Source organism: Leuciscus leuciscus (assembly GCF_965113295.1).
Source record: "Leuciscus leuciscus genome assembly, chromosome: 3".
Taxonomy (NCBI): Eukaryota; Metazoa; Chordata; class Actinopteri; order Cypriniformes; family Leuciscidae; genus Leuciscus; species Leuciscus leuciscus.
The window spans coordinates 43,279,908-43,306,012 of record NC_138727.1 but is presented as its reverse complement, the minus strand read 5'-3'; the positions used below and the strand labels follow the sequence as shown (position 1 = coordinate 43,306,012).

General features: G+C 35.4%; 2 protein-coding genes across 4 annotated transcripts; one reads left to right on the top strand and one right to left on the bottom strand.

Moving 5' to 3' along the window:
- Positions 1–563: 563 nt before the first annotated feature.
- fbxo8 (F-box protein 8) lies at positions 564–8,370 on the bottom strand. Its single transcript, XM_082163323.1, has 6 exons — positions 8,139–8,370; positions 5,117–5,465; positions 4,724–4,850; positions 4,051–4,169; positions 3,727–3,923; positions 564–2,254 (listed from the first exon to the last, which is right to left on the bottom strand). Exons 2-6 carry the CDS (start codon positions 5,455–5,457, stop codon positions 2,067–2,069), a joined length of 972 nt encoding a protein of 323 aa, XP_082019449.1. The 5' UTR covers positions 5,458–5,465; positions 8,139–8,370; the 3' UTR covers positions 564–2,066.
- Positions 8,371–8,678: 308 nt separating this feature from the next.
- cep44 (centrosomal protein 44) lies at positions 8,679–18,332 on the top strand. Of its 3 annotated transcripts, none has more exons than XM_082164338.1 (11): positions 8,679–8,799; positions 8,926–9,016; positions 11,578–11,725; positions 13,199–13,345; positions 14,449–14,547; positions 14,646–14,810; positions 15,890–16,102; positions 17,405–17,438; positions 17,568–17,662; positions 17,754–17,788; positions 17,903–18,332. In XM_082164338.1, exons 2-11 carry the CDS (start codon positions 8,928–8,930, stop codon positions 17,949–17,951), a joined length of 1,074 nt encoding a protein of 357 aa, XP_082020464.1. In that variant the 5' UTR covers positions 8,679–8,799; positions 8,926–8,927; the 3' UTR covers positions 17,952–18,332. The 3 variants fall into 3 exon arrangements, with proteins under 3 accessions (XP_082020464.1, XP_082020463.1, XP_082020465.1); XM_082164337.1 differs by having other exon boundaries at positions 17,405–17,465; XM_082164339.1 differs by lacking the exon at positions 13,199–13,345 and having other exon boundaries at positions 17,405–17,465.
- The last annotated feature ends 7,773 nt before the right edge of the window (positions 18,333–26,105 follow it).

The following is a 26,105-nucleotide window of genomic DNA, read 5'->3' as shown; positions in this document are numbered from 1 at the left end:
AGTGTGTTTATATATAGCCTATTGAAAGTTTAATTTGGAGGATAAATTTCACAACAATTTTACTTTATATTTAGTGAGTTGCAAACCTTTGTTTATGTCAACTATTACTGCATAATAATCTGCAATCAGTTACTGGTATTCAATTTCAAGCAGAAATCAGTACTTCCATTTAAAAGTGAAGTCTCATTAAATCTCTTTATTTGCCCGCCACACATGAACTGGGAAACGATCATTCTTGCGGCGTCTTTCTCATGCAGAATCATTTTGAAAGCATTATACAAATTATTTGAAACAATCGCATTTAACCACAGTTTTCTTTTGTCAGAACCAAATGTTTGCTTTCTCTAATTTCCAGGAAGAAATAATCTCATATTACTTGGAAATAGCTTGTTTTAATAAAGGTAGTCGCACAATTTATGTAAATTCCAATTTCCCCCAAAAATAACTAATCAATTAATGCAATTTAAAAATTCATAAGTTTTGAAAATGTCGTATTTAAATAAATGCATTGCTTTTGAACTGCTAAGGAGTGGACACACATGCACACGTGACTATGCAAGCAGTGACTTTCAAAGTTTTATTTTCTTGATACAATCTATAAGTGCATTAGTCCAGTGTTATCATTCTGAAATCTATACTAAACATTCCTTCTGCTATTTAACTCGTTAAGCAGATTTGCTCAAATAGAATAGCATTTTCTGGATAAATACCAACAGAACTCTGAGCATATAGTAAAAAAAAAAAAAAAAAAAAGAACCAGGGAAAGAGGAGCTGTAATTTGTTATTAAAATTACAGTTAATTCAGCACTGGATAACAATGGTCAGAATTATGTAGCACTGTGACATGGTAAATATGCCCCCAAAAAAGTGCAAACGAGAATGAACTCTTTTAATTGAGGGGAAAAACCACAACTCTTAGTTAAAATACTCCAAAATAAATTTTAATGTTTATAAATCTCTATACTTAAATATATACATTATGTGCAAATAAAATGTTCAACATTAAATTAAACTATGCAGAGCGTGTGAATAATAATATCATTCCTTATTATTGTGTATATCTTGTTTAGTATTTAATCCTCTCTATTGGCACCCAATTGTAGAAAATCTAAATAAAAGACAAATCTGAATAAAAGAAAGAAAAAAAATACCCACATTTATGACCAGAGCAAATACTTAACCAAAAGACAAGATGTCCAATTCATTTTTTGGAAAAGTTTCTCTCGAGTACTCAGATGTTCAGATGATACATGATGATAGCTGATTTCATCTGCTTGTATATTAATTATTTGCATGTATATAATTTATATAGGATTGGGAAACGGTCTAACAGAATATCTACATGCAAAAAAAAAAAAAGAAAAAAAAAATAGAAAGGAAGATGACCAAAAAAGGTACCAAACCTACGAAACATACGTGATAAAAAATTCAGTGCATACAGTGTCTCAAAGGGTTTTACTCTTCTCAAGGAAGATGAGACATGTGACAATGCACAAACACAAAGCCTCCTAAAACACGAAAGTGCACACAGAGTTAAAATAAAATGCTTTTGTTCATTTTCAATAGTTCTGCTATTTTAGCCTGTCAATCCTTTGATATCACAGTGACTAGATTGAATGTCTTAGACTTGCCTGAATTTTGTAGATATGGCAAAAAAAAAGCTGACATTCATTTGAGAGGTTTTCAAATTAGAATGAGGAAGAAAATAGATGTCGTTGTAAATATGACGCAAGCCCCATTAAGTCTACATTCAGCTTTAACTGACTTCATAGCTTATCTCATATATCTTCATGTAGCTACATAGTTTTGCATGTTTAAGCGGTTTCTTGTAGGTAAACCTTGTCGCTACCATTGCTAGCCTGCTAACAACTGACTTGCTTCACTGATTCTTCACATTGTGGCCGTCCTCCACGTCTGTAATGCAGCACATCATATCTAGAGCTCATAGGACTTCATTTTAAAATGAGTTCTGAAAGTGTTTCTTCCAGCTTCAAGTGGAATTTTTCCTAGTGCACTGCTAATGCTTTACGTGCCAGCTCTCTCTGACGTGTCAAGCGCTGTAGTGCCTAGGCCGCCACGTGGCCGATCAGATAGATGTTGTCATAGAGGTGGCCTACAAAGTCCTCGCTGATGTTCTGAGCAGCCCGCCGTGTGTTTCGGATAAACTCCCTTTTGGACATCTTGTTCTTTACGTGAGGGCTGGTCAGATCGATGGAGAGAAGGATGAGAGAGTAGCACAGCACATACACAGCATCTGCAAAACCAGAAGAGAGAGAGAGCGAGAGAGAGAGAGAGAGAGGTGTGTGTTTATGTTATTTTTCATTGTAAAGTTGTAATCCCTACCTCAAATAAAAATGTTTGCATTATGCAGAAACAGTAATTATATTTCACAATTACATTTTAACATAATTGTTCTTTGTTTGAATATATTTAAAAGTTTAATATAGTCCTGTGATCGAAAAGCTGAATTTTTTATTACTCCAGTCTTTAGTGTCACATGATTCTTCAGAAATCATTCCACTATGCTGATTCGGTGCTCATTTAGTATCAATTATTATTGGTGCTGAATTATTAATAATGGTTCATATTATTATCAATGTTGAAAACTGTTTTTACTGCTTTATATTTTATTAATATTTTTGTGGAAACTGTGATACATTTTTTTCCAAGATTCTTTGATGAAAAAAAAAAAAAAAAAAAAAAAAAAACAGCATTTATTTGAAATCGAAATCCTTTGTAACATTATAGATGTCTTCACTGGCACTTGAATCAATTTAATTTATTGGTTAAATTAAAGTATTAATATAATATAATATAATATAATATAATATAATATAATATAATATAATATAATATAATATAATATAATATAATATAATATAATATAATATAATATAAAATTAAATAACTTAATTGCCCCAAACTTTTAAATGGTATTTTAATGGTATCATGACACCGAAGACTGCAGTAATAAAAATTCAGATTTGCCATTACAGGAATAAATTATATTTTATAACATATTCAAATGGAAAACAATTATTTTTGTAAGAATATTTTACAATATTTCTGTTTTTACTGCATTTTTTTCATCAAATAAATGCTTTAATTAATGATTCTATTTAATTAATTAAATTAATTAATTAATTAATTAGTCCAAACTTTTGACTGCCAATATATATATATATACATATATGTTGAAATGGAAACAATGTGAGAAGAGCACAACTCGGCTTGAACTCTGTCAGTAATTTATAATAAATCTTTCAGCTTGTACAGTAGCACACATGCACTACAAGTCACATGTTATTGCAGGCGGTGACTCTGATTGGTTGGACTCAACACAGGGTCCTCTTCTGCTAACACTTTAAGCCAGCGGGCTTAGCTCGGCTTTAGAAGCAAACGGCAGTGTTAGTACAAGGATTTCTCACATGTTGCTCTATACAAAGACAAGATCATGCAGATCTGCAGCTAAAAAAATGGTTGATTCAAATCAATACACGACAATAATCCTGCAAGTTGTGATTTGCATGTACCACAAAACCAGTACTTCAACTTCAATTGTTGCCTATGGCAAAAATCTGTGAACATCACTTGTGACGTGCTGTACATGTCTGACACCGAGCAAAGCAAACCACCGTGATTTTGGTGTAGCAATTACACACTAGATCACATCGTAGTATAAGTGCCGTTCTGGAATCTGTAATGACTGTGCTGTAGTTCACTTACCAGGACTTAAGCCCACTTCCCGGACCAAAGTGGGGTTGCAGGCACAGAAACGATGAGAAAACTTAGTGATGAGGGTCTCCAGGTACTCGCCCCGCTCCTCCGGGGCATGAATGTGTCTGAAGAAGTCCCTCAGTGCATTAGGGAGGAACTGGTTACTAAAATTATGAAGTGTGACCAACTCATCCAGGACATCTCGCCTGCAATCACGGGAAACTTAATCAACATTTTTAGTTATTATCAGTAGCAGAATATTATATACATTGAGATATGCATGCATGTATACACAGACACAGACACACACACACACATAATTAGGAAACAAACCGTTCATCAAGATAATTCCGCAGCATCTTCCAGTTGAGCATTCTGGTATAGAATATAAACTTGGCAATTTCCTTCGGGTGGTCCAAAAGAATACCTCTGAACATGAAGTAACTGATACCCTGAATGAAAGAACCCACAAAAAACAGGGTGTGGGGATTAGGGGAAAAAGTGAAGGAGGGGGCGAGCTTTTTTGCCAGACACCGCGGTTTAGTCCGGAGCAAGGCTATCGCATGTCCTTTAAGTGGACAGCTAAAGCTTTGCTAATCTAACCTAAGACACGAGCGAGGGGGAGTCAAGACATTCAAATGCATCTTTGAACAGAAATTATGTTTTAAGAGCAGCTTGCATGAGAGAAAAGCCATTCATTTCATTTTAATCCTGGTTGTGGTCTAAAAGCCTATGTCATGGACCATTATTCATTCTAGGTGAGCTTGTAAAAATAATATATTTAGTCTGCAGTATGAGCATTGCCGGGTTATGTGGGAATTTACAGGGTGGAGGAGGAAACCGTCATATTAATCATAGCTGAGGTTGGTCAGATTTGTGTTTCCAAAGCACACTGTGGCTATGATCATTTCTCTTTTCTTTGCCCGTTTAAACATTAAATGGCTCGGCCTCTAATTACAGAGACATTATTGTGGCGAGACAGAACAAAAGTTTGTATTTTTTGTACCTCTTGCGGGTTGGCGTTGAAGGTTAAACTTCCTTCATCTAATTCCATGTAGAGCTTTCTATAGGAAAATCCATATGGAAGCCTTCGATTATATATGGAACAGTGACCCCAAGTGGACTTGCACAGGCTAGAGGGCAGACAAAGAAAAACAAAGCAGTTGAATAGGAGGAACGCTTAAATATAAAATACACAATTAGTGGAAAAATAGGTAATATCCCTATTTTTATTTATTTCATAATAGTGGGAAATCTAAGAGCTGAAATAATGAATACAGTCTAGTTTGCATCAAATCCATTGAAATAAACATTATCCTCCCTTATACAGTTCTCCCTGAATTATTATTGAGAAAATACTGAGATGATATTTTATATGGAAGCTAAACGCATCACTGACCCCTGCCACAGGTACTCATCACTGCCCAAGTCCTGCCACACACAGGAGGCCAGGCACAGGTCGGTAGCATTCAGGTAGGAAAGGATGGTGATGCTGAGTTCGGGCGGCAGCATCTCAAGATCGATGAAGCCCTGCTCCTCTTTGCCCCTGCGGACGCGCAGCAGGTGGCTGATGTCGGAGCCGGGGACCGGGCACTGTGGCGTACGGCGCTGCTGCAGCGGTTCAGACAGCGGGGGACCCATCCTTCGGCCCTGCTCTCTCTCCTGCTGGAGGAAGCACTGTTCACTGTACTGCTGCTGCAGCTGCTGGTTCCTCACCACCCTCCACAGAACCTGACCCATCTGCAGATCTGAAAAAAATATATAAAAAATGCATTTCATTGCAGCTTCATGCATTAAAATAGTATACTTGTATACAAGTTTGTGTAGCTTAAAAAAAAAAAAAAAAATCCACTACACCAACTTAAAGGGATAGTTCACCCAAAAATGAAAATTCTGTCATCATTTACTCACCCTCAAGTTGTTTCAATTTCTGTATGAATTTCTTTTTTCTGCTGAACACAAAAGAAGATATTTTGAAAAATGTCGGTAACCAAACAGTTGATGGACCCCATTGACTTCCATAGTAGAAAAAAAACAAAAAACTATGGAAGTCAATGGGGTCCATCAACTGTTTGGTTACCGACATTTTTCAAAATATCTTCTTTTGTGTTCAGCAGAAAAAAGAAATTCATACAGAAATTGAAACAACTTGAGGGTGAGTAAATGATGACAGAATTTTCATTTTTGGGTGAACTATCCCTTTAACACTCCATGAAAAGCTAACTTTTTAGCAGCCATTACTACAGTCTTCAGTGTCACATGATCCTTCAGAAATCATTCTAATATTCTGATTTGGTGCTCAAGAAACACTTATTATTATCATGTTGAAAACAGTTTTGCTGTTTAATATTTTTGTAGAAACCATGATACACTACAATTTTAAAAGTTTAGGGTATTAATACTTTTACTCAGCAAGGACACATTATATTGTTTGAAAGGGACAGTAAAAACATTTATAGTGTTACAAAATACTTCTATTTCAAATGAATTAACTTTTTTTACTTTCTATCCAGCGAGAAAATGCATCGCTGTTTAAGCAGAAAAAACGGTTTTCAACACTGATAATGATAATAAGAAACGTTATTAATAACTGAGCACCATTTCAGCATATTATAATGATTTTTGAAGGATTTGAAGGATTTGACACTGAAGACTGGAGTAATAATGCTGAAAATTCCGCTTTGCCAGCACAGGAATAAATTACATTTTAAAATGTATTTAAATAGAAAACAGTTCTTTTAAATTGTAATAATATTTTTTCAATAGTGCTATTTTTACATGACATAAATTCAGCCCTAGTTAGAATAAGAGACTTCTTAAAAAACCTTGATTATTTCAAACGTTTGATCAGTAGTGAAAATAAGTTTTTCAACTGTAAATTCCAGTTTGAAATTGAGTCAAATGATGTCACTGAGTTCCTGCATTACAGCTGAGCTGTAGACCTGTTCGTGAATATTAAAAAACTGAAGTATACTACACACATGCAACAAAGTTCATGTCTCATGTTTCTGTTTTTGATTTCATATACATTAGGCAGGAGAAGCTGATGTAATCTCAGCGCTCACATTTGATACGCACAAGCTGCTTTTATTCCCCGTTTCAATGAGAGCTTTTGTAAATCACATAATCTCATATTGTATTTATTTATTTATTATTAAAGGAAAGCGTTGTGTATTAAGCCTTTTATCCCTCTGCCTTCTTTTCCTACAAACTAAACCAGAGTAATCCAGAGGCCTCAAACTCTCAGCACATCATTTCTGTTAGGTCCCCGAATCCTTGCATTATCCGACCGAGCAAAACAGCCCAAAGGAAACTGTTTTTAGTGCTATAGTGTGCAGTAGTCCGCTGGGAAATAAAACCACTGATGGCAGCTTTATCTCCACTGCAGTAGCACTAGCCTAATCCTCTCTCTGAGATATGCATTAAGCCTTTTTATGTGGCCCTGTCTGACTCCCTCCCTCCAAGGGCCTTTCTCTCTAAAACATATCTCAGTCTATGAGAAGCCTTGTTATTCTTGTCTTTAATGGCCTCTTGAATGCTCTCTCGGGTCACTTTCTTTGTCTATGACAGCTTTTTTCATATATGATCTTGACATATTACTTATTCGGGACTGACGCAATGCTCCTTGGCATTCTGTAGGAGGAGCTTGGGAATTCTTAGACCTGCTTAAAACATGGAACGGAAATCTGAACAAGGTCAATGAACTCTTACAAGCAATTTCCCTCTGCTTTGCCTAAGGGCAGAAGCGGTTCTTATATCATTACAAAACATTTGCGCTTATTAAAGTTATATAATGAACATCTTTTATTTATTTTTAAATGGCTCATCTAACTTTTGTCTTTCTATTAAAAGTGAAAGCAAACAGGTCTGGCAACTCCGTGCATGTTCTAATTGTGTTACTCTTGACAAAAAAACTATTTACAGTAAACTGAGACAATACAAGCTGGAAAGAACAGCTATACAAGAATATCACAAAAGCACAATTTACAGGATCTAAAAATACATTTTAGGTCAATTGAAAAGTACTTAAAACGTAGTTTAACCCAAACCTAATTTGTCTGCCTTTATTTGCATTGTATCAGTAGCCTTTCAGATTTCTGCCCGAACAAAGGAGAACTCATCTGACACATTATAAAAGTACAAAAAAATATTAGCACAATATCTGAGACTATGAATTATAAAAACATATATTATTTAGTGCGATGACTGACGTACAAATCGAGGTTTTCTACCGTTTGTATGTTTTAAGCTATAGGTCCTCTATCATGTTTGTCTGAAGCACAAAGTCCCGCCTCGCTCTAAAACAATTGGTTGGAATACCAATTTGACACATAAACTCGAACTCTGATTGGCTGTCGCGGTAAAACGCTTCTGTTTTTATTTTCGCAGCGTCAATCGCTCTAAGCAGCAGCAGCACCCACCTCTGTGTATATGAAATACTTCTACCGCCGCCGCGACGAAATGAGTTGCTAGTGATCTGCCAGTGTCTCAAGGATGAAATCATCTCAGTCTTTTAACAAGAGCCCAGGACAGCCATCTTGACAGCTCCAACGCTGCTAATCGAGGTGAGACAGTCCTGTGACACTATCATTCATCAGTCCACTCGCTCCTCCTGTCTGTCTCTCCGCCTCCTCGAACACTCTGGCCAGACTGACGTTTCTTGTTATTGGTGGAAGTGACGCAAGTCGCTCAGAGTAAATCAAACACAGGTACACACAGCTGCACTTTCGATCGAAATGTTTTCTGTCATGTTCGCAATATAACATAAAATAAAATACATACATAAAACGAATAAAGGGATGAAGTTAATAAAAATAAATACATTAATACATGCGTGAATTAATTAAAATACATGAGTAAATTAATCATTTCATGAAATTGCATTTAACAAATTTGAATGTGCTTTTAAAACCTAAAAGAAGCAAGCTAAGACAAGAATGTGTAGAAGTGAAACAAAGGATTGAACCGTCGTCTCCTGGTCCTGGTGCATAGAAACCAATAAAAACAAACCCGGATATTTCAGCGGCAAAAACAAAAGGGAGGAATTAGCAATAACTGTTTAACTATAAAATACAACCATTGGTAAGACAGTTGTTACTGTATTACAAATGCAAATAAGTGCGAAATTGAATCAACTAATGCAAAATATGTAACTTACTTGTTGTGTAATGTAACGTTAACTCCTAATGAAATCCACTGACATTACAGAGATGGGCACTGGTGATTTGAAAGGATGTCTAAGAAAGCTGGAAGCCTCTCTCCGTTCTCTGAAGTATCCGAGAGAAGTGGACTATCAAAGGTATGACGAATTTGAAACCAATAGTTCAGTCAAATATTTTATATATATATAAACAAGAAAAAAAATCATGAATAAAGTTGCCAAATTATTCACATGAAAATAAAGGAATTCAAAATCCACTATGGCAGAGTGAGGATTTTATAAATCTCCATTCTTGTACTGAATGCATGTTAGCACTTTATAAAATAAGATTAGTGTTTAAACTCTAAATCTTATCTTAAAAGTCACCATGACATCAAAATGTAAAAATCATATTTATTTAATGGAATATTGCAGTATTTATTATAAATTATTTATCTGTGCACATCATCATTATTATATTTTTTTTCAAAATGTATCTGCCCTCATAATCTTTAATCAAAATAACTTTCTCTTCTCTTCTCTTCTCTTCTCTTCTCTTCTCTTCTCTTCTCTTCTCTTCTCTTCTCTTCTCTGATGACGTGTTTACTGGCACGAGGGTGGTGGGACACGTCACTCACATGAGAACACAGCAATAGCAAACCACAGCCATCCAATCAAGTCCCTCCCTACATTTTTTACTTGTTCGAGAAGCTGCTTCATACGTCACAATAGGGAAGGAAATACCATAGCAACTTCTGTTTTATGTCGACTTTAAGATTATTTTTGATTTTGCACATACCCTTGTTGCATTTACATTTATGCATTTGGCAGACACTTTTATCCAGCACACTTACATTGTTTTAATGGAATACATTTTATCAGATCATGCATTCCCTGGGAATCAAACCCATGACATTGGCGTTGCTAGCACCATGCTTTGCAGGTTGAGCTACAGGAATATTGCATGTCACGAATTTGGATGGGGTAAAAGGAAGGCCTAATTGTCCTATGATGGTTAGCATTATATAAAAGTTAACACTATGTTATGAGCTAACATAGGGCCATTGACAATGAGTCCAGGGCCCGTATTCATAAAGATTCAAAGAATCCTCTCAGAAAACTCTTAATTTAGCTTAAAAACGTTTACGTAGGAGTCTTAGCTTAAGAGCAATTCGGGACTGATCTGAGAGCAACTCTGAGTAAGGAAAAGACAAAAACTTTCATCTTAGTAAAGAGGCGGGGTTGACCCCGTTGCTATGTATGACACAATCTTTTGACGACTGTGATTGGTTGGTTGTCCAAGAAGGGGAAAAAAAAGTGATTTTAAGTATAGGGTCTATTCTAAGCCTTCACTTTGAAATTACATGCGTAATTTTTCCTATTTGACCGTTCTCACACACACACTCACACACACACATTATATATGTGTATATAAATCCTTTTTATTTTTATTTACCATGCTGTTAATTTCCTATAAGGTATTTGCTTGGCTTAGAATGATAAAAATTGTTCCACTCTTTCCAATTACACTGATTGCTGGCATGTCTATTTAAGTGGTGGTTTGAATGTTGGTTTTAATGTAGCAAACATGGAATTTTCAGTTGATCAGCTGTGTGGAAATAGACATGGTTAGGTTAGGTTACATGGTTAGGTTAGAGCTGCAAGATTAATCGTTAAAAGATCACAATCTCGGTTCAAACACCCACACAATCTCGTTCCTAAATGGCAATGATTCGCCTGTGTCTATTAAACCTAATTTGACAAAATCACACCAGAACATTCAAATCTGAGTTTGCGCTGCCGCTGACCCGGGGAGAGCAGTTGTCATGCATAGGTGTGAAACATCTTCACAAACAGTCTTTTTAACCACAGTTTCGTTATTTCTGTGTTACAAATATTCAAATTATGTGGGATACACAAGTGGGATACAAGTTTATAGTTCGGATAAAAAAATGTCTACGGTAACGTTAAAAGTGTATTTGTCATTGAATCATTCATTCAAGAGATTTGTTCAAAAACGCTGATTAAACACCTTTGATGCTTAAAGTAGGTTTTTAGATATATTCCCCTGAACCTAAATTAAGTAAATAAGGAGACCTCCTATAATACAATCTGACCACACTGACATTAGATACAAATCTCATTCACTTCCCAGCCTTTATGAATGCATAGCTCTTCTGAATTAGTTTTTCACATGCAGTCAGCAGAGATGATATGCGGGATGTATTTCATTAGACATTAACGCCCCCCTTTTTTTGGCCTACCTAGACTTTAAACATCTTGACTCGCGTAAACATCCAAAAGGGGGGTCTGTCAGTGTTTCATGTCCCATATTTTGTTTTGAAGTTTGGGAAGTTGAAGACTTGTCCCGAGCCTCTCCAATGCTGAGCTATTTTGTAAACATGCTTTACAAAAACCAGCTCTGTTCCTCCACCAGGATCTCAAGCTGCACATCAGATGCTCAGTGAAGAGGTTTTGATGTGAGATGCATCAAACACAACATTCTTCTCTGAAAGACAGATCCGTTTGGCTTGTACATGCTGGAGACGATCCAGAAAAATGACTTAATTTGTCTCCAGCACGATACTCAAAATGGCTTGCAGACATGTTATAAAACTTTATTTGTTTTAAAACCTATATATGGTGTTGATTTTGTAACACTTTTTAGTTGTTTGTCAGTACAAGTGCTTTATAATTTGATGTTGTGTTTACTCTTCCAGATTGGCTGTGGGAGATCCATCAGCGTGTCTTCCTATTGTGAGCTTTACCTTCACGTCCTTTTCCCCCTCACTCACAGAGCACCTGGTCGATTATGGTGTGGAATTAACCGGAATGAATGATTTACGATTTATTGAGAATGTTTACAAGGTGAATTGCACGAATGTAGCTTATTAAATATTATTTTTATGTAGCTTGTTATTGAATAGGATGAATACATTTTAAAGGGATAATTCATAAAATAAAATTCTGTCATTGCTAACTCTTCATTTCTTTTTCTGTGGAACCTAAAAGAAAGATATTTTGAGAAATGTTTCTGTGTTCCTTTTTGTCATTTCTAAGTCAGTGGTCGCCAAAACTGGTTACCAACATTCTTCAAAATATCTTATTTTTTGGGTGAATTATCCCTTTAAACTCTTGTTTAACAAATTGAGTCACAGTTCAGTTAAAAGGCTATTTAATACAGCTAACATGGATTAGCTATTGGATAATTTTCATTTGAAATCAACAACAGATATTTATTAGCATGCATGTTTGTGATATTGCAGCCCCTTTAATTTGGACTTTTATAAACTGTTTGCCGTTTCATTCAAGAGCTAGTGGTTTTGAGGAGGTGGTTGTTTTAAATGGATCAAAGTGATCGGAGTTGCTTTGTTTCAGTTATGAGGACAGAAAGTTCATTTTTGAGGTAAAAAATTATAGAGTTTAGAGCTATGACCGAACCAAGTCATAACCAAGATAATGTTTTTCACGTCGCCTTTAATGAGGTGGATTTTTTTTATGAAAAGCAATTTCACATGTAATTAAACTTACAAAGCCATGCTTTATGTTGCCTAATAGCCATATTTACTGGCACTGTCCCTGATCTCAGAGGGTTTTTTTAACCCCCAAATCAGAAACGCAGGTCTCTTCCAGAGCTCTGTGATTCGGAGCATCTGTAGCCCCATTCTCCGGCATTCAGATGTTCTGGCAGCTCTTCTCCACCAAGTCTTGAGTAATTAAAATTCTCTGCTCACGTCTCTCTCCTGCAGTGAGAGAACACAAAAGGAGGCTTGCCTTCATGTTGGTCCAAGTCATCTGATCTCAGATTAACTCAAAGCTGATTCTGTACGTTTAACCGTTGGACTGAAGAGCTGATCTGTCTTTTGACACTTCCTCCTGTTCATTGACCTTTCGTGCAGTTCTAAAAGTTCTGGCCTTCGTCCCAGGATCATCTGCAGAGTCAGACTGCAGCTCAAGTGAAATATTCTGGGGGGAATTAGGGGTCCCAGTATATTACCTTGAGGGCCTCGATGGCATTTGCTAAAAATTAGAGTTGTTGTAACAGGAAAGTAATGTTTAGCAGTTCTATCATATTTTTCCTGTCATCATTTTTCCCTTTGCGCTACAGCTCATTGTTTACATCTGGCTTAGTCCTCCTGTGATTAGTCTTGGTGGCTCCTCTGGAGTTCCTTCTGTACCAGAAATTCTACAAATAATTTTTTTGTTTGTGATTTGAATCCACTAAGGGGATAATTTCCTTTCAAGTCCTTTAATATGTTAAACCCCTGAAGTTGTAATATTTAGTTTAGCACTTTTTTTTGTTATATCTACATTTTCATGGGAAAATCTCTTCAAATGTAGGTCTTGCGGGATGTTTTCAGCTATAAGCCGTTGTTGACCAAACAGCAGTTTCTTCAGTTTGGCTTTGCTGAGAGGAAAGCCACCATTCTCTGTGATATCATTGGCCTTATTCTCAACAAGCACAAAGAACTGACAAAAGAAAGCAAGGTATCTCAAACATTTTTAAGCGATACCGATATATAGCGATAGCAAAATAGGTACCATTTCAGTTATCAGCCAATGTTAGAGATTGTTTTATTTAAAGGGTTAGTTCACCCAAAAATGAAAATTCTGTCATAATTTACTCTCCCTTCTGTCTTTCCAAACCCATAAGACTTTTGTTCATATTCGGAACAAAAATGAGACATTTTGAATAAAATCTATATAGAAAGATTTTAATCCCGCTGTTGACAGTCTACGCAACTACCACTTTGAGGCTTCAAAAAGTTCATAAAGAGAAACTTAATTCATATGAATTGAGTGGTTTAGTTAAAATTTTCTGAAAAGACTCGATCGTTGTGTATAATGAACAGATTGAATTTATGCTTTTATTCACATTTAAACATTGTTGAGCGATCATAAACAGAAGCTCAACCGTAATTGATTAAAACAGTAACCTTATTGGTTCTTGCACGTCAAGCAAGCATGTATAGAGCTTCCGTTTACCACAACTGATGTGTGAGTTGATGAATGTTTATATGTGAATTAAAGCCTAAATTCAATCTGTTTATCATAATAAAGTGATTATGTCTCTTCAGAAAATTTGGACTAAACCGCTCAATTCAAATATCAAATATCTAAAAATATTTTCATTTGTGTTCTGAACATGAACAAAAGTCTTACAGGTTTGGAACAACATGATGGTGAGTAAATGATGACATCATTTTGGGGTGAACTAACCCTTTAAATTTGATAATTAATTTTCCATTCTCATTTCCCCTAATTTTACTTTTATGTTTTTACATTTGCTGTCATCTGTCACTTAAAGTTAATCTTTAAAAACACTCATATTTAATAACGTTTTTAACATATTAAATAACACTGTTAAATGTAATCTTTTGCAAATATCAAAATTATTATTTATTTTTCATATTTACATACTGTTGTGATGCCTAAATTCACTTGTAGCATTTAAAATTTAATCTATTTCGAGAAAATATGATAGAATTTTAATATCAGACATTTATCGGTTATTGGCCATATTGTATTTATTTATGATTATTATTTATATTTTCATATTTTAATTGAATAAACAGCAAATTGTCTTACAGCATGTCAGTAAGCCAAAGAGAAGGCCTCAGTTGAAGAGCTGCATTAAAAATGAGATCCCTTCTTCTGAGAGTAACTCACTGGTGTCAACAGCCCTGACAGTAAGTGTAAACATAATTGACAGTAAAATAAACATAATTGATTTGATGATGATAACAATAATTATTATTGTTATTGTATCTGCTTCTTTCCCTCTTAGGTACATCAGAAGCAGCCACTGGTAGAAAGGCATCTTGGCAGCAGCTCAGCACCAGCTCAGACCAGACGCTGCTCAGATGAGCAGCCACAGCAGGAAGAGGAAACAGAAAAGAGGGAGTTAGACAGTGAGGATCTTGAGGATTCGCCTCAACCTACAGATTCCACTGTGAGTGCGTATCCTGCAACACATGTACACACAGGGAGGTGCATGAGTAATCATCTAGTTGAGAGCACATTATGCACCAACTAGTCAGCTTTAATGGTTGAAAGAAAGTACTAGGATAAACTTGGTCTCTTATCATAAGCAGTTGCAGTGTTATTTTCTCCACAGCAGACCATGTTGTTAATAGAAGACTTTTTTTTAAAGAATATTTAGAAAATCTTGATGTTTTTAAAAAAAATTTTTTATATATTGTTCATTTATTTATTTATTTTTCCAAAAGGAAAATGTAGGTTGCTAATGTTAGATTTTAAAAAAAAAAAACATTATTGATGATAACAATATGGTGATTATACATTTAACATACATTAACACTACAGTTCAAAAGTTTGTGGTTGGAAATATTTTTTTATGTGTTTGAAATGAGTCTCTTATGCTCACCAAGGCTGCATTTTTTGGATAAAAAATACAGTAAAAACTAATATTGTAAGCAATATTGTGAAATATTAGTACAATTTAAAAATTATTTTATTTCATAATAGATTAAAAGTGTGATTTATTCCTGTAATAGCAAAGCTGAATTTTCAGCATCATTACTTCAGTTTTCAGTGTCACATGATCCTTCAAAAATCTTTCTAATATTCTGGTGCTCAAGAACATTTCTTATTATCAATGTTGAAAAAAGTTGCTGCTTAATATTTTTGTTGAAACCGTTCTACATTTTTTCAGGAATTTTTGATGAATAGAAAGTTCAATACAACAGCATTTTTATTGTATCATTTTAAATGTCTTTACTGTCACTTTTGATCAATTGAATTCATCCTTGCTGAATAAAATCAATTTATTATATATTATAATTATTATTTTTAAATCTTACTGACCCCAAACTTTTCAGCAGTAGTGTACGTCATACACATTGTAACTTTAATTTTAAAAAATTTGGGTAATCATTTGCTCTTTTTTTTTTTTTTTTTTTTTTTTGGAACTAAACTACACAATTACTCTAATTGCCAATTCCTACACACAAGCATCTGCAAAATTCTGAACTTGTTCAATCCACTCTAATGCACATGGGGTCTCTTTAGGATTGTGTGTTAGAGAGCCGGCTGAGGGGCGTGGAGGTAAGTCTTCTGGAGAGTGTTGGCAGACTGGAGCAGCGATTGGGCCTCATGGAACACAGGATACATGCTCTGGAGAAAAGCTTGGCTGGCAAGATTATCATCGAGAGCAACCAGTGGGAGAACTTGGAGAGTCGCGTGCTGCTGCTGGAGACCAGGCTGGCACTGACCTCAGCACAGGTAGGGGAGTTTAACATCTTTTTGGAAGTTAAATTTCAATTTATTTAGCAATTGTGGCATAATGCTGTTTTCTCCCAAAACTCACTTTGATGATCAAGCTTTGCGTTACGGGATGAAAAGCAGTGACAGTCAGCACAGATACACACACTATAGCAAAGCTCTCACTTTTCAGTTTCGAAGTCGGAAAATGAATATGGAAAATATGTTGTTTTATGAAGACTGCAAACCACTTTACGTTTCAAATATTTTTATTAGAGCACATATTCACATCGTTATATTATCTACATCATACACAAGAGTATAATGTATATCCACATAGAAATGTGTGCAGTTAGGACATACTGTCCTCTTTTTTGTTTTTAGAACATACAAAAATAGTAAAAGAAGAACAGAATCAACAGATAGACATACAGAGGACAAAAAAACAAACAAAGAAAACAATCCTAAATAATCCCTCTTTCCCACCCTACCCAGCCTTATCCTTCCGTCTAAATACTACTTTATTATAGTTAGAGGGAAACATTAATTTCCACTGCCAGGTGTGAGATAGTGAATGAGAGGTGACCACACTTTTTCAAAGTGTGGGAGTTTATCAATAAGAATATATTTTATTCTCTCTAAGTAGAGAGTGTTAGTAAGATCACTAAGCCATATCTTTGTGGTGGGTGTTTCTTTATTTTTCCAATGCATGAGAAGTAGCTTCTTTGCGGTGATGAGACTATAGGACAAGAGGCATTGTTGATAGTTGTTTAATCTTTTAATATCGTCTGAAATTCCTAAAATAATAATGTGTGGATTAGGCTCCAATTGTATTTTAAGTATCCTAGAAATTTAACTGAAGATATTAAACCAAAAGATCTTAACCTTGGGACACAGGACGAAGCTGTGAAGCAACGTGTCTTCTGCAACAAGGCATCTGTCACATAGAGGGGATATCTCAGGGTATATTTTGTGCAACCTCTCCTTAGAATAGTGAAGACGATGTAGAATCTTAAAGTGAATTAGGCAGTGCCTAGCATTATTACAACATCGAAACTCTTTTCCCATAGAGGGTCTGGGATCACAGTGCCCATTTGACTGCAAACCACTTTAGAGGTCAGATTCCAGTCTACAGCAACTGATTTGTTCAGGAAAACAGAATTGTGGTGCAATTTAATATCGTATTATAACAGTTCATGGGTGTGTTATTTTGTTTTGTGATTTGTTTTAAAAATGGCAAGTTGGCATTGCATCTCTTGAGAAGTAATGAATATAAATATATGTGTTATATGGTGCTCACAAAAGTTTTCTCTACTACTATAGGGTCTAACTTCACAAGATGAGGTCTTCAACTCAGGCAAGGTTGAATTTAAAGAGAATACAGTGCTTCGCAATGTTTTAGCTTTTTAATTAGAATAATATGAATAATAAATGAAATATTCTTAAAATCTCAAATATTTTTATTTTCCTTTTGTATCTGTTAAAGAATCTGCAAGTGGCTTTTCTACTGTGATTCAGCCACCATCTGAAGTCAGTGATAATGGGCATATTCCAGCCAGTTCTCCTCCAGCAGCTACCCAGGTGACCATCCATCCATCCATCATCTCATCTTATTTTCAAGAGAAATTTATATTAACTATAACTATTGTATATTTTTCTTCCAATTTCTTAGAATTTTAAAGAAAGGCTGGACAGAATAGTTTATATGTAAGTGTTGTTATTTTTATAAAACGTAATAAATAGTGTCATATTTTGCTTGAATAATTGTCACTTAGACAATGACTAAACATCAATAAATGTTTTGTTCCTTTCCCATTTCAGGATGAAGGATACAGCGAACATTCTGCAAAATATAGAGCCGACAATGTAAATATGATCTCAGTACATAGTGATCAAACTCCAAAAAGGGGGGAAAAAGTATCATAATAACAGACCATGTGACTTGTGTGCTATATTTTTTCCTGACTTTATGACAGACTTTGTGATCAACAGAACAAAATTGTAATTTATAGGAAACCTTGCCCAACACTGTAGCTTTCAAATCACATATGGCGCCTTCGCATCACATCTGTTTGGATGTCAATGACATCATCAGTCATCATTGGTTCTTGTGTCTTCAAATGTTGTGTCTCACATGTGACACCATATTTGATTGAAAGTTTGATTTGAGAAGTGAGATTGAAAAACGCCTAAATGTCAGTCTGTTCCTCATACAATGTTTTTTTTGTATAAAAATTTGTTGTCCATTTTGGAGCTTGACTTACATGATCACTATGGAAAACGAGCTGTTTCACACTTCACGTGTTCCACTGAAAAACAACAACATACAAGACTGGAATGAGTAAAGGGTGAGGAAAATATTCTTATTATTATTTGTTGGGTGAACAATATTTCACCTTATGGCTTTTTTTTTTTTTTAAACCTTATGCCTTCCAATTGATTCTACAGTTGCATTGACTTGCAAATAAAGTGTCTTGTCCTCTAGATGTCACTGCTACCCAAGTAAAACCTAATGGTGAATTAGTCTTTGGCGCCCTCTGTGGTCAGTGTTTTGTATTTCACTCTGTGAAAGCAACATCAGCCCATTGACACAACAGTTGTGCATTTACTTGAATATCAGGTAAAGTAAAGGTGTATAATGCATTAATATTAATGGCATGTATTTGTTATTGTACGATTCTTTCTTTAGCACATGCTCTGAAAAAGGGCAATAAAGTCTGAGTGTATGACGTTTAATGTAGTTAAAGTAGACACGCTTGTGAAAGTAACTGGCATGAGTTTGGGATGTGACTCTCTTGTGTGTGTTCGACCTATGACAGATGAGGGAGTGTTTGTAGAACGTATTGAATGATTACTTTACCTGAGAGTCTATCTCTTGTACTGAGCAGTTTCTGTATTAATGTTTGGTTGTAATTTGAGCATGTTTCAGAGTTCAATTGACCTTTGGATGGTCTTTTGGTGTTGGGTGTCATTGCACAAGTTATCACATTCATCAGATTTCAGTTTGCTTAAACATGAAATATCTGACTTTGACCTAGCGATGTCTCACAAAAATACATCAGAGGTCTGACTTGTTGGTCTCACAGGACAGCTTTACCCTTCTCATATTTCTGTACAAGGCAATGATGTAAAACTGTTTTTCATCAGTGGATTTTCTCTCTGACAACACTGACCTCTGGTCGTTCTTCCAGACTTTCATTTCAGTGCCCTATATATACTGTGCAGACACAATGGGAATTGCTCTGTTGAGATAAATTGGACACAAAGCAGTCATGGAGAGGAAAAGAAAGGTCAGATCACCGCTGTAATTATGTTGAAGGAGAGTGTGTGCTTGTGTTTGTGTGATTAGTCAGCATACCTGTGACTTTCGTGTGTGTGTGTGTGTGTGTGTGTGTGTGTGTGTGTACATTGAATAGCAGTGAGAGTTGAAAGAGATTCTCAGAGAGATTCTTTGGGAACTGATGTGTGTCCAGTGGACAGTTTCACCTCACTAAACTGAAGGGGATGCACAATGTCTCCACTAGCCACAATATGGGTTTTGCTGCTGTCTGCATTTTAACAGAACTGCTTTCATTTTTATTAATATTTGAATAACTTTAGATTTTTTTCCAAAACCAAACATTTCAAAGAACTTGGTATACAGCAACATTTTTTAAGTTTTTTTTTTTTCATAGTGTGAACATTTCATTGACCCATATACCAACTCTGCTATATAACATCATAACCTGGGCCCCAGAAACCCCCTGTGGAATCAACAGGCCTCTGGCTGGGGCCAGATGTGAATGGGAAAGACTTTTTTTGTTTTAACCTTTGCTCTGCTGTCTCCTTGAGACTGCATGCAAGTTTCTCAGTAGCCACGTCAAGTAGATGTTTGTTTTAGTTTTTTTGTTTGTTTTTTTAAAATCAGTCTAACTATAAACTGGATTTATAGAGTGAGAACTTTGGGAATACCGGGTACTTAAAAGTGTATTCTTTGAGCCACTTAAGCCTTGTTCAGACTGGCAAGTTCACACTTGCTAAACTATAATATTTAGCAAGTGTGAATGGCAAAAAAAAAAAATCATGCACGCAATTTTTAGGAATCCGTTTTGAGCTACAATCATAAAGTGGTTTGAAAACCTTTTCAAATCGCATTTATGGAAATCTGTTTCAGTCTGATTTCGCATGGTTTCTGTCACTTTCTTACGTTACGTCAGATGGAAGAAAAATAAGCCTTTTGAATTGCACTACTTGAAAAAAAAAAAATAGGCATTACATTAACCATGCTTGCATTTTAATGCATTGTATTTTTAGGGCTTGCATTTTTATGGGCTGAAATTCAACATATGTGAATATTTCAATTAAAAACATTTCAAACACATTTTCATTATTAAAAATTAAATAATCCATATTCATCTTTCATATTTCACTTCCAAAATATTCAAACTGATTAAAAATACAACCTATAATATTCAACAGGCATTTTTCGGTCCATTTTATTTCGCTTTGCAAATTCGCTTCCACAAATTCAGTGGTTCAAATTCGACTGTAAATTCAACATTGACGTCCAGGAACTGCAGGAAAAGCAGTAGATTGCTGAGCATATAGTGTACAGTTACAGTAGGATACATGTCGGTCAGGTGGTCTCATCCTGTATGAGAAGATGGTTCTTGCAAAAAAACATGCAATATGAACCAGAACTTATTCTTAATTTAGTCAATGGCCTTGCTATGGAGCTAAAAATTAATGGATCTTTTTTTACATTTTATTAGGCTCATAAAATATTCATCGAGGCTTCATTCAGCATTCAGCAGTCATTTTGTTTGGTCTCAGCTTTAAAACAAAAAATGATATTGACATCAAATCAACCTCAAAACTATCAAATAAGACAAAGCGATTAATCAAGCTAAATAAAATAAAATCTGTTTGCTTTGCTTTGCTTTTTTACTGTAACTGGAGAGTTGGAGCTGGACCATGATGTAATGTGTTGCAATGATATGAATAAGAAGCAGACTAGACCAGGTCTGATGATTGCAATAATAATCCTGCTCGGGACTTTATTTAAAAAAAAGGAATGAAAGATGAGAACAGGGATCCATTCATAATGAATGTGTCGTTAGGTTCTGTTGATTGGCCACTGGGAGCACGGCTCCGTTGCTCTCCAGTGCTGCTGTAATCCCCTGCTCTCATTAATCATTGTCCTGAAAGAGGGGTGGGGGAGATGAGAGAAACAACTTGGTGAAGTGGGTGAGAGGGAACACTTTTTGCATTCCTCCTCTTTTTTTAAAGCGTGTATGTTTATGCAAGCTCCCCTCATTCCATTACATTCCATATCCCTACACATTAGGTTCATTTTCACTCCTAATTAGCATGTCTATGAACTCTTTACCTTCCTGATTGGTTTGTCGCGGACATGCCGGCATCTGCACCTCTTGTGGAGCACAAGGCTAATTGAGCTAATCACTCAAGTTAATGAGAGCATTTTTAAAGGTTGGAGGGCATAAGTAAATGAGATGAAGAAAGTGAAATGAAAAAGAAATATAATTAGAATCACAGATGAGTTTACTTGACTTTCAGCCATATGAAGCTGATGTGAGTTTTTAATACATTAAAAGCTACCCAGCTTACAAGGAACTTTCTCAGAATTTTAGCTAACATTCTGGCAAGGTTCTCTCAAAGTTATGTAATGTTAATAGAACGTGTTCAAGGTTATCTGGGCTTTAATAACATTCTCAAATCGTTAGCACAAAAAAAGTTATTTAGATATTGTTGAAACATTTTAGGTAGACATTCGTCTATGTTTTTTGTTATTAAAATGACTACTTCTTGTTTCAGAATGTTTAGAGAACATAAAAAAAAATTGCATTCGCAAATTGGAACATACTCTTAATGTTTTCTATAATGTTCGCATAACCAGAAAAAACATTTTGAAACTTGGATGTTTTGAATGTTCAAAGAGCAGTCAGAAATAACGTTTTCAAAACTTAAGGGGGACGTAAGCAAAGAACATTAGAACATATTTTGTTAGCGGAGTATTTAGTGAGACTTTAAAGTACAATATATACAGATATAAAACTGTAGAAAATTATATGATCAATCATTTGACAACACATGTTTTTACATTGCTTTAACTCTTCAAAATAAGTTAAACCATTTTCAACAGTTATACAATAAAAATTTTTTAAGTCGGTTTAATGTAATTTAAGTTGAAATGACTTAAACATCCAAGTTGATTGTACTTTCTTTTTCTTTTACATTTTAAAATAATAATATAAAGCTAACTGCATTACATGTTTATGTTGCCTCAAGGGCTAAATATATTTTTTCTCTGGGAGTCTCTTTTGCTAACCTCTTAAATTAGCGTTCATTTTATTTCATTGTTTTGTTCCGAAAAGAATTTCCTCCGAGTCTCTTGATTACAAATTTACACCACTCTCAATGCTTATTTTCTTTGCCAATAGGAGCCGAGTTATTATCCTTGGTCAGCCGCCAAGACCTCATTGCCTGCCAGTCAAAACAGTTTTCACATGCTCATGGGAAGCCCTACAATAACATCTTATCATTAGAAACGAGCACATAGGCAAGTATTTGGGCCACTTGGCTCTCCTGATGTAAAATAAACATAGGGGCGCTTGGTAAATCTGCGAGCTGATTGAGTCTCAAGTCCTTAGCAACACCAATGGGAATGTACACAGTGATACTATCCACAAGTCGCTCTCTATGCTGTATATATCTTATTCTGTATCTGTGCTAAACATATTTTAGAAGTTATTTAGAAGTTAGTCTTCATCACCTGAGGATAAAGATCTCAGACGCTCTGTTCAAATATCAGGCTGGTCATGCAGTATTTGGCAATGTGTGCAAAAGCAGCAGAGTTTACAATGCCTAGACACAATCCCAAGAGACTGTTCCTGCTGTGTTTACATTGAAGATATCTCCTGTATGCACTCCTGGAACTGGCAGAAAATAGAATATTGTGTTCAATTTTCCCACCATAGTCTGTAAAGAATATATGAACTAAACACCTCTTCCTTATCTCATATTTGTCTGCCTCTCTGCCAACAATAATGGCATGTTTGCACATTTCCTCTTCCTTGTGACAAGGGAGGACACTTTTGGGTCATCTAGATTTTTCCTTCTTAGAAATCATTTATATGTTTGTTCAGCTATTTTGTGACTTTTCACTTAAAACCTCTTTAACTGTGTGTGTGTGTGTGTGTGTGTGTGTGTGTGTGTGTGTTTGTGTGTGTGTTTGTGTGTGTGTGTGTGTGTGTGTGTGTGTGTGTGTGTGTGTGTGTGTGTGTGTGTGTGTGTGTGTGTGTGTGTGTGTGTGTGTGATTTCATGCTACAGATGGTGTATTTACTTGAAGATTAATTTAGTTATAATAGTTATAATATTTGTAATAATTATAATATTTATTTAATTAAAGGGGTGGCATAATGCCCTTTTCACAAGATGTACAATAAGTCTTTGATGTCCCCATAGAAGTTTTAGCTCAAAATACCCCACATATATTTTTATAAAGCATGTTAAAATTGTCACTTTTTGAGGGTGAGCAAAATCGCACCGTTTTAGTGTCTGTCTGTTTAAATGCAAATGAGCTGCTGCTCCCGGCACAGAGGGCGGAGCTTCAACAACTTGTGTCCTTTTACCTCACACAGACATGCACTGAAAATTTCAAAAACGTTTATCCTTTTAGGTTCAAACCGGAGTCAGAGAAAGATGGAGAGACTCAAGAAGAAGTTACAACATAGACAACATTTCTGAATGGATAGTTGATGAATTTATGTAGCTTAGTTATCTTCTAGTCATTGATTAGCATATTTTGTCATGATAATCTATAAATTGCGTTCACGGGGGCGGGTTTATGTAAATTCTAGGGTTGGTGATGTCACTAACCCGGGAGGAATGTCCTGTAGTCCCTACCAGCCATTTGTTGTAGTCCTTAAAAAAGCTATTTCTTTAAAAGCAAATATCTCCCTTTGCTTTGAACTTTGAGCGTCGTAACTTTGCAGATGTTGTTTATGCTCAATCAGCAACATTACACACTAACTAAAGTTAGAAAAGTGAAATCATAATCAACCACCCCTTTAATTAATTACTGGAAAGTGATTCAAATACAAAATAATCAATATTTTCTTTTTTTTTCTTTTTTTTTCTCTGCAGAAAGTAAAAGTAATTGAATAAAACATGAAGCAATCATATGCATAAATTGAAATACAAATCAGTAAGAGGGATAAATAGGGATAATATGATATAATATTTAAAGTTTTTGAAATGTTTTTATTTATTTATTATTATTATTTCCTGCTGCCAAATAAAAAGTTGTGTAAAAATAAGTTTTATATATATATAAATGCAACACTTCATCGAGCAAAACCTATCAAATCTGTGAGGCCAAACCTTTTCCCAGTAATAGATTTGAAAGTAGGAGCACCATAACACTATTAAATGTTTCAAAACCAGCAGTTAATTGGCTGTGTTTTTTTACACTATTCCTTTCTCGATCCTGTCCTGTCCTGTGCTGATGCAGGCTTTGCCCCCAGCTAACTCGAGCTGAGTGAAGCATCCTAGAGAATATGCAGGCCGGCCTGACGTTTTGTATGCCATTTAATCTGAGGTGAAGGGGTGTGTCTTATCACAGCTTTTAGCTTGCTGTGTTGCAAATACTCTATTCTAGTTTTGTTTTACCTCAGACCAAGGTCAGTGTGACCCAAAAATTAGATTCTTAAAAAAAAGAAAACGGTGGAGCATAGTGACTCATAGTGATTAAGTCATTTTAATCTGTCATTTGGAAGAAATTCTGTGAGCAGTTATATGTACTGAATACCGTAGTGAGGAGGTCACTGCAATTTTAAAATTTGGTCTGTGATAGAAAATAACATTTTGCATTTATGAGAAATAGCAATGAGAACTGCTTGATGCAATAAAATATTTAGAAGGTACTTTTAGTGCTGGCACACATTTAAGTGCTGTTCACTGGTCTATTTCCATTTTACTTTTTAAATGGCTTATTTCTTGCTGTCAGGTCACTGTGAGTCCCTTAGCTTATAGTCAGAGACATGGGGGTACTATAGCCCCCTCGGCCCACTCTGTAATTTGTCCTGGGTGACAGTTGCTTGTAGCTGTAAACGATGTTTGAAACATTAAGCCCCACCAGGATTGCTGAAGAATTACACACAAAGCATCTAGGCAAATAAACAGCGAAGTATAGTGGGTCTAGACATCTGCACAATATGAAACTCCCGAAGAGATGCATGTGAAATACAGTAATCTCTAACAAAATGATAATCCACAGTACAATTTGTATCTTTAGCAACTTCCACAATAACTTTTTTGCTTCAGTGTTTGCTTTTTTTGCCTTTAATGCCCCAAACAGAAGGCCTATTTGAAAAGCAGAATTTAGCAATGTTGTATACAAACACTGGAGTTTGAATCCTTAGTTGGATCTGATACCCAACAATATACTTTTACAGTAATGTAAGCATGAAGTGCTCACAAATGTTCACAGATGTTGTTAGAATGCGGTACTGTCCAGAAGTCCACACAGACTGTGTGACTCAGTATGACACAACAGCAGCCTCACAGAATATTTCAATTAGACACAGTTTTAAAAAGATTTGATTTAAACTATTTTATTTTTCCACAGAACATTTGTTTTGGACTTGACCAGCAGTTTCTGTCTAACATGGTTTCTCAGTAGTGGTTCTTTCTGTTTTGATAGAGAAATGCAAGTAAATAATGTTTTGGAAAATAATTTAATGGTTCTTCATACATACATTACATACATACATTATATATATATGAGAATTGTTTTGGATTTTGTCCTGAAGGGGGCGCCACTAAACTATCAACACGCTGTCAGAGATTAAGACTTTATTTGTGTAAAATGAATAACTTTTAGATGATGTTTTGAAGATTGTGTGGCAGATCAAATTATCACCTTTTCATGTTCAACCCCCCCACCCCACCCCACCCCCCAATCCTATAAGATTACACCAAATGCATGTGTTAAAGTTCCTTGGGTGACCAAAAGCTAAACCT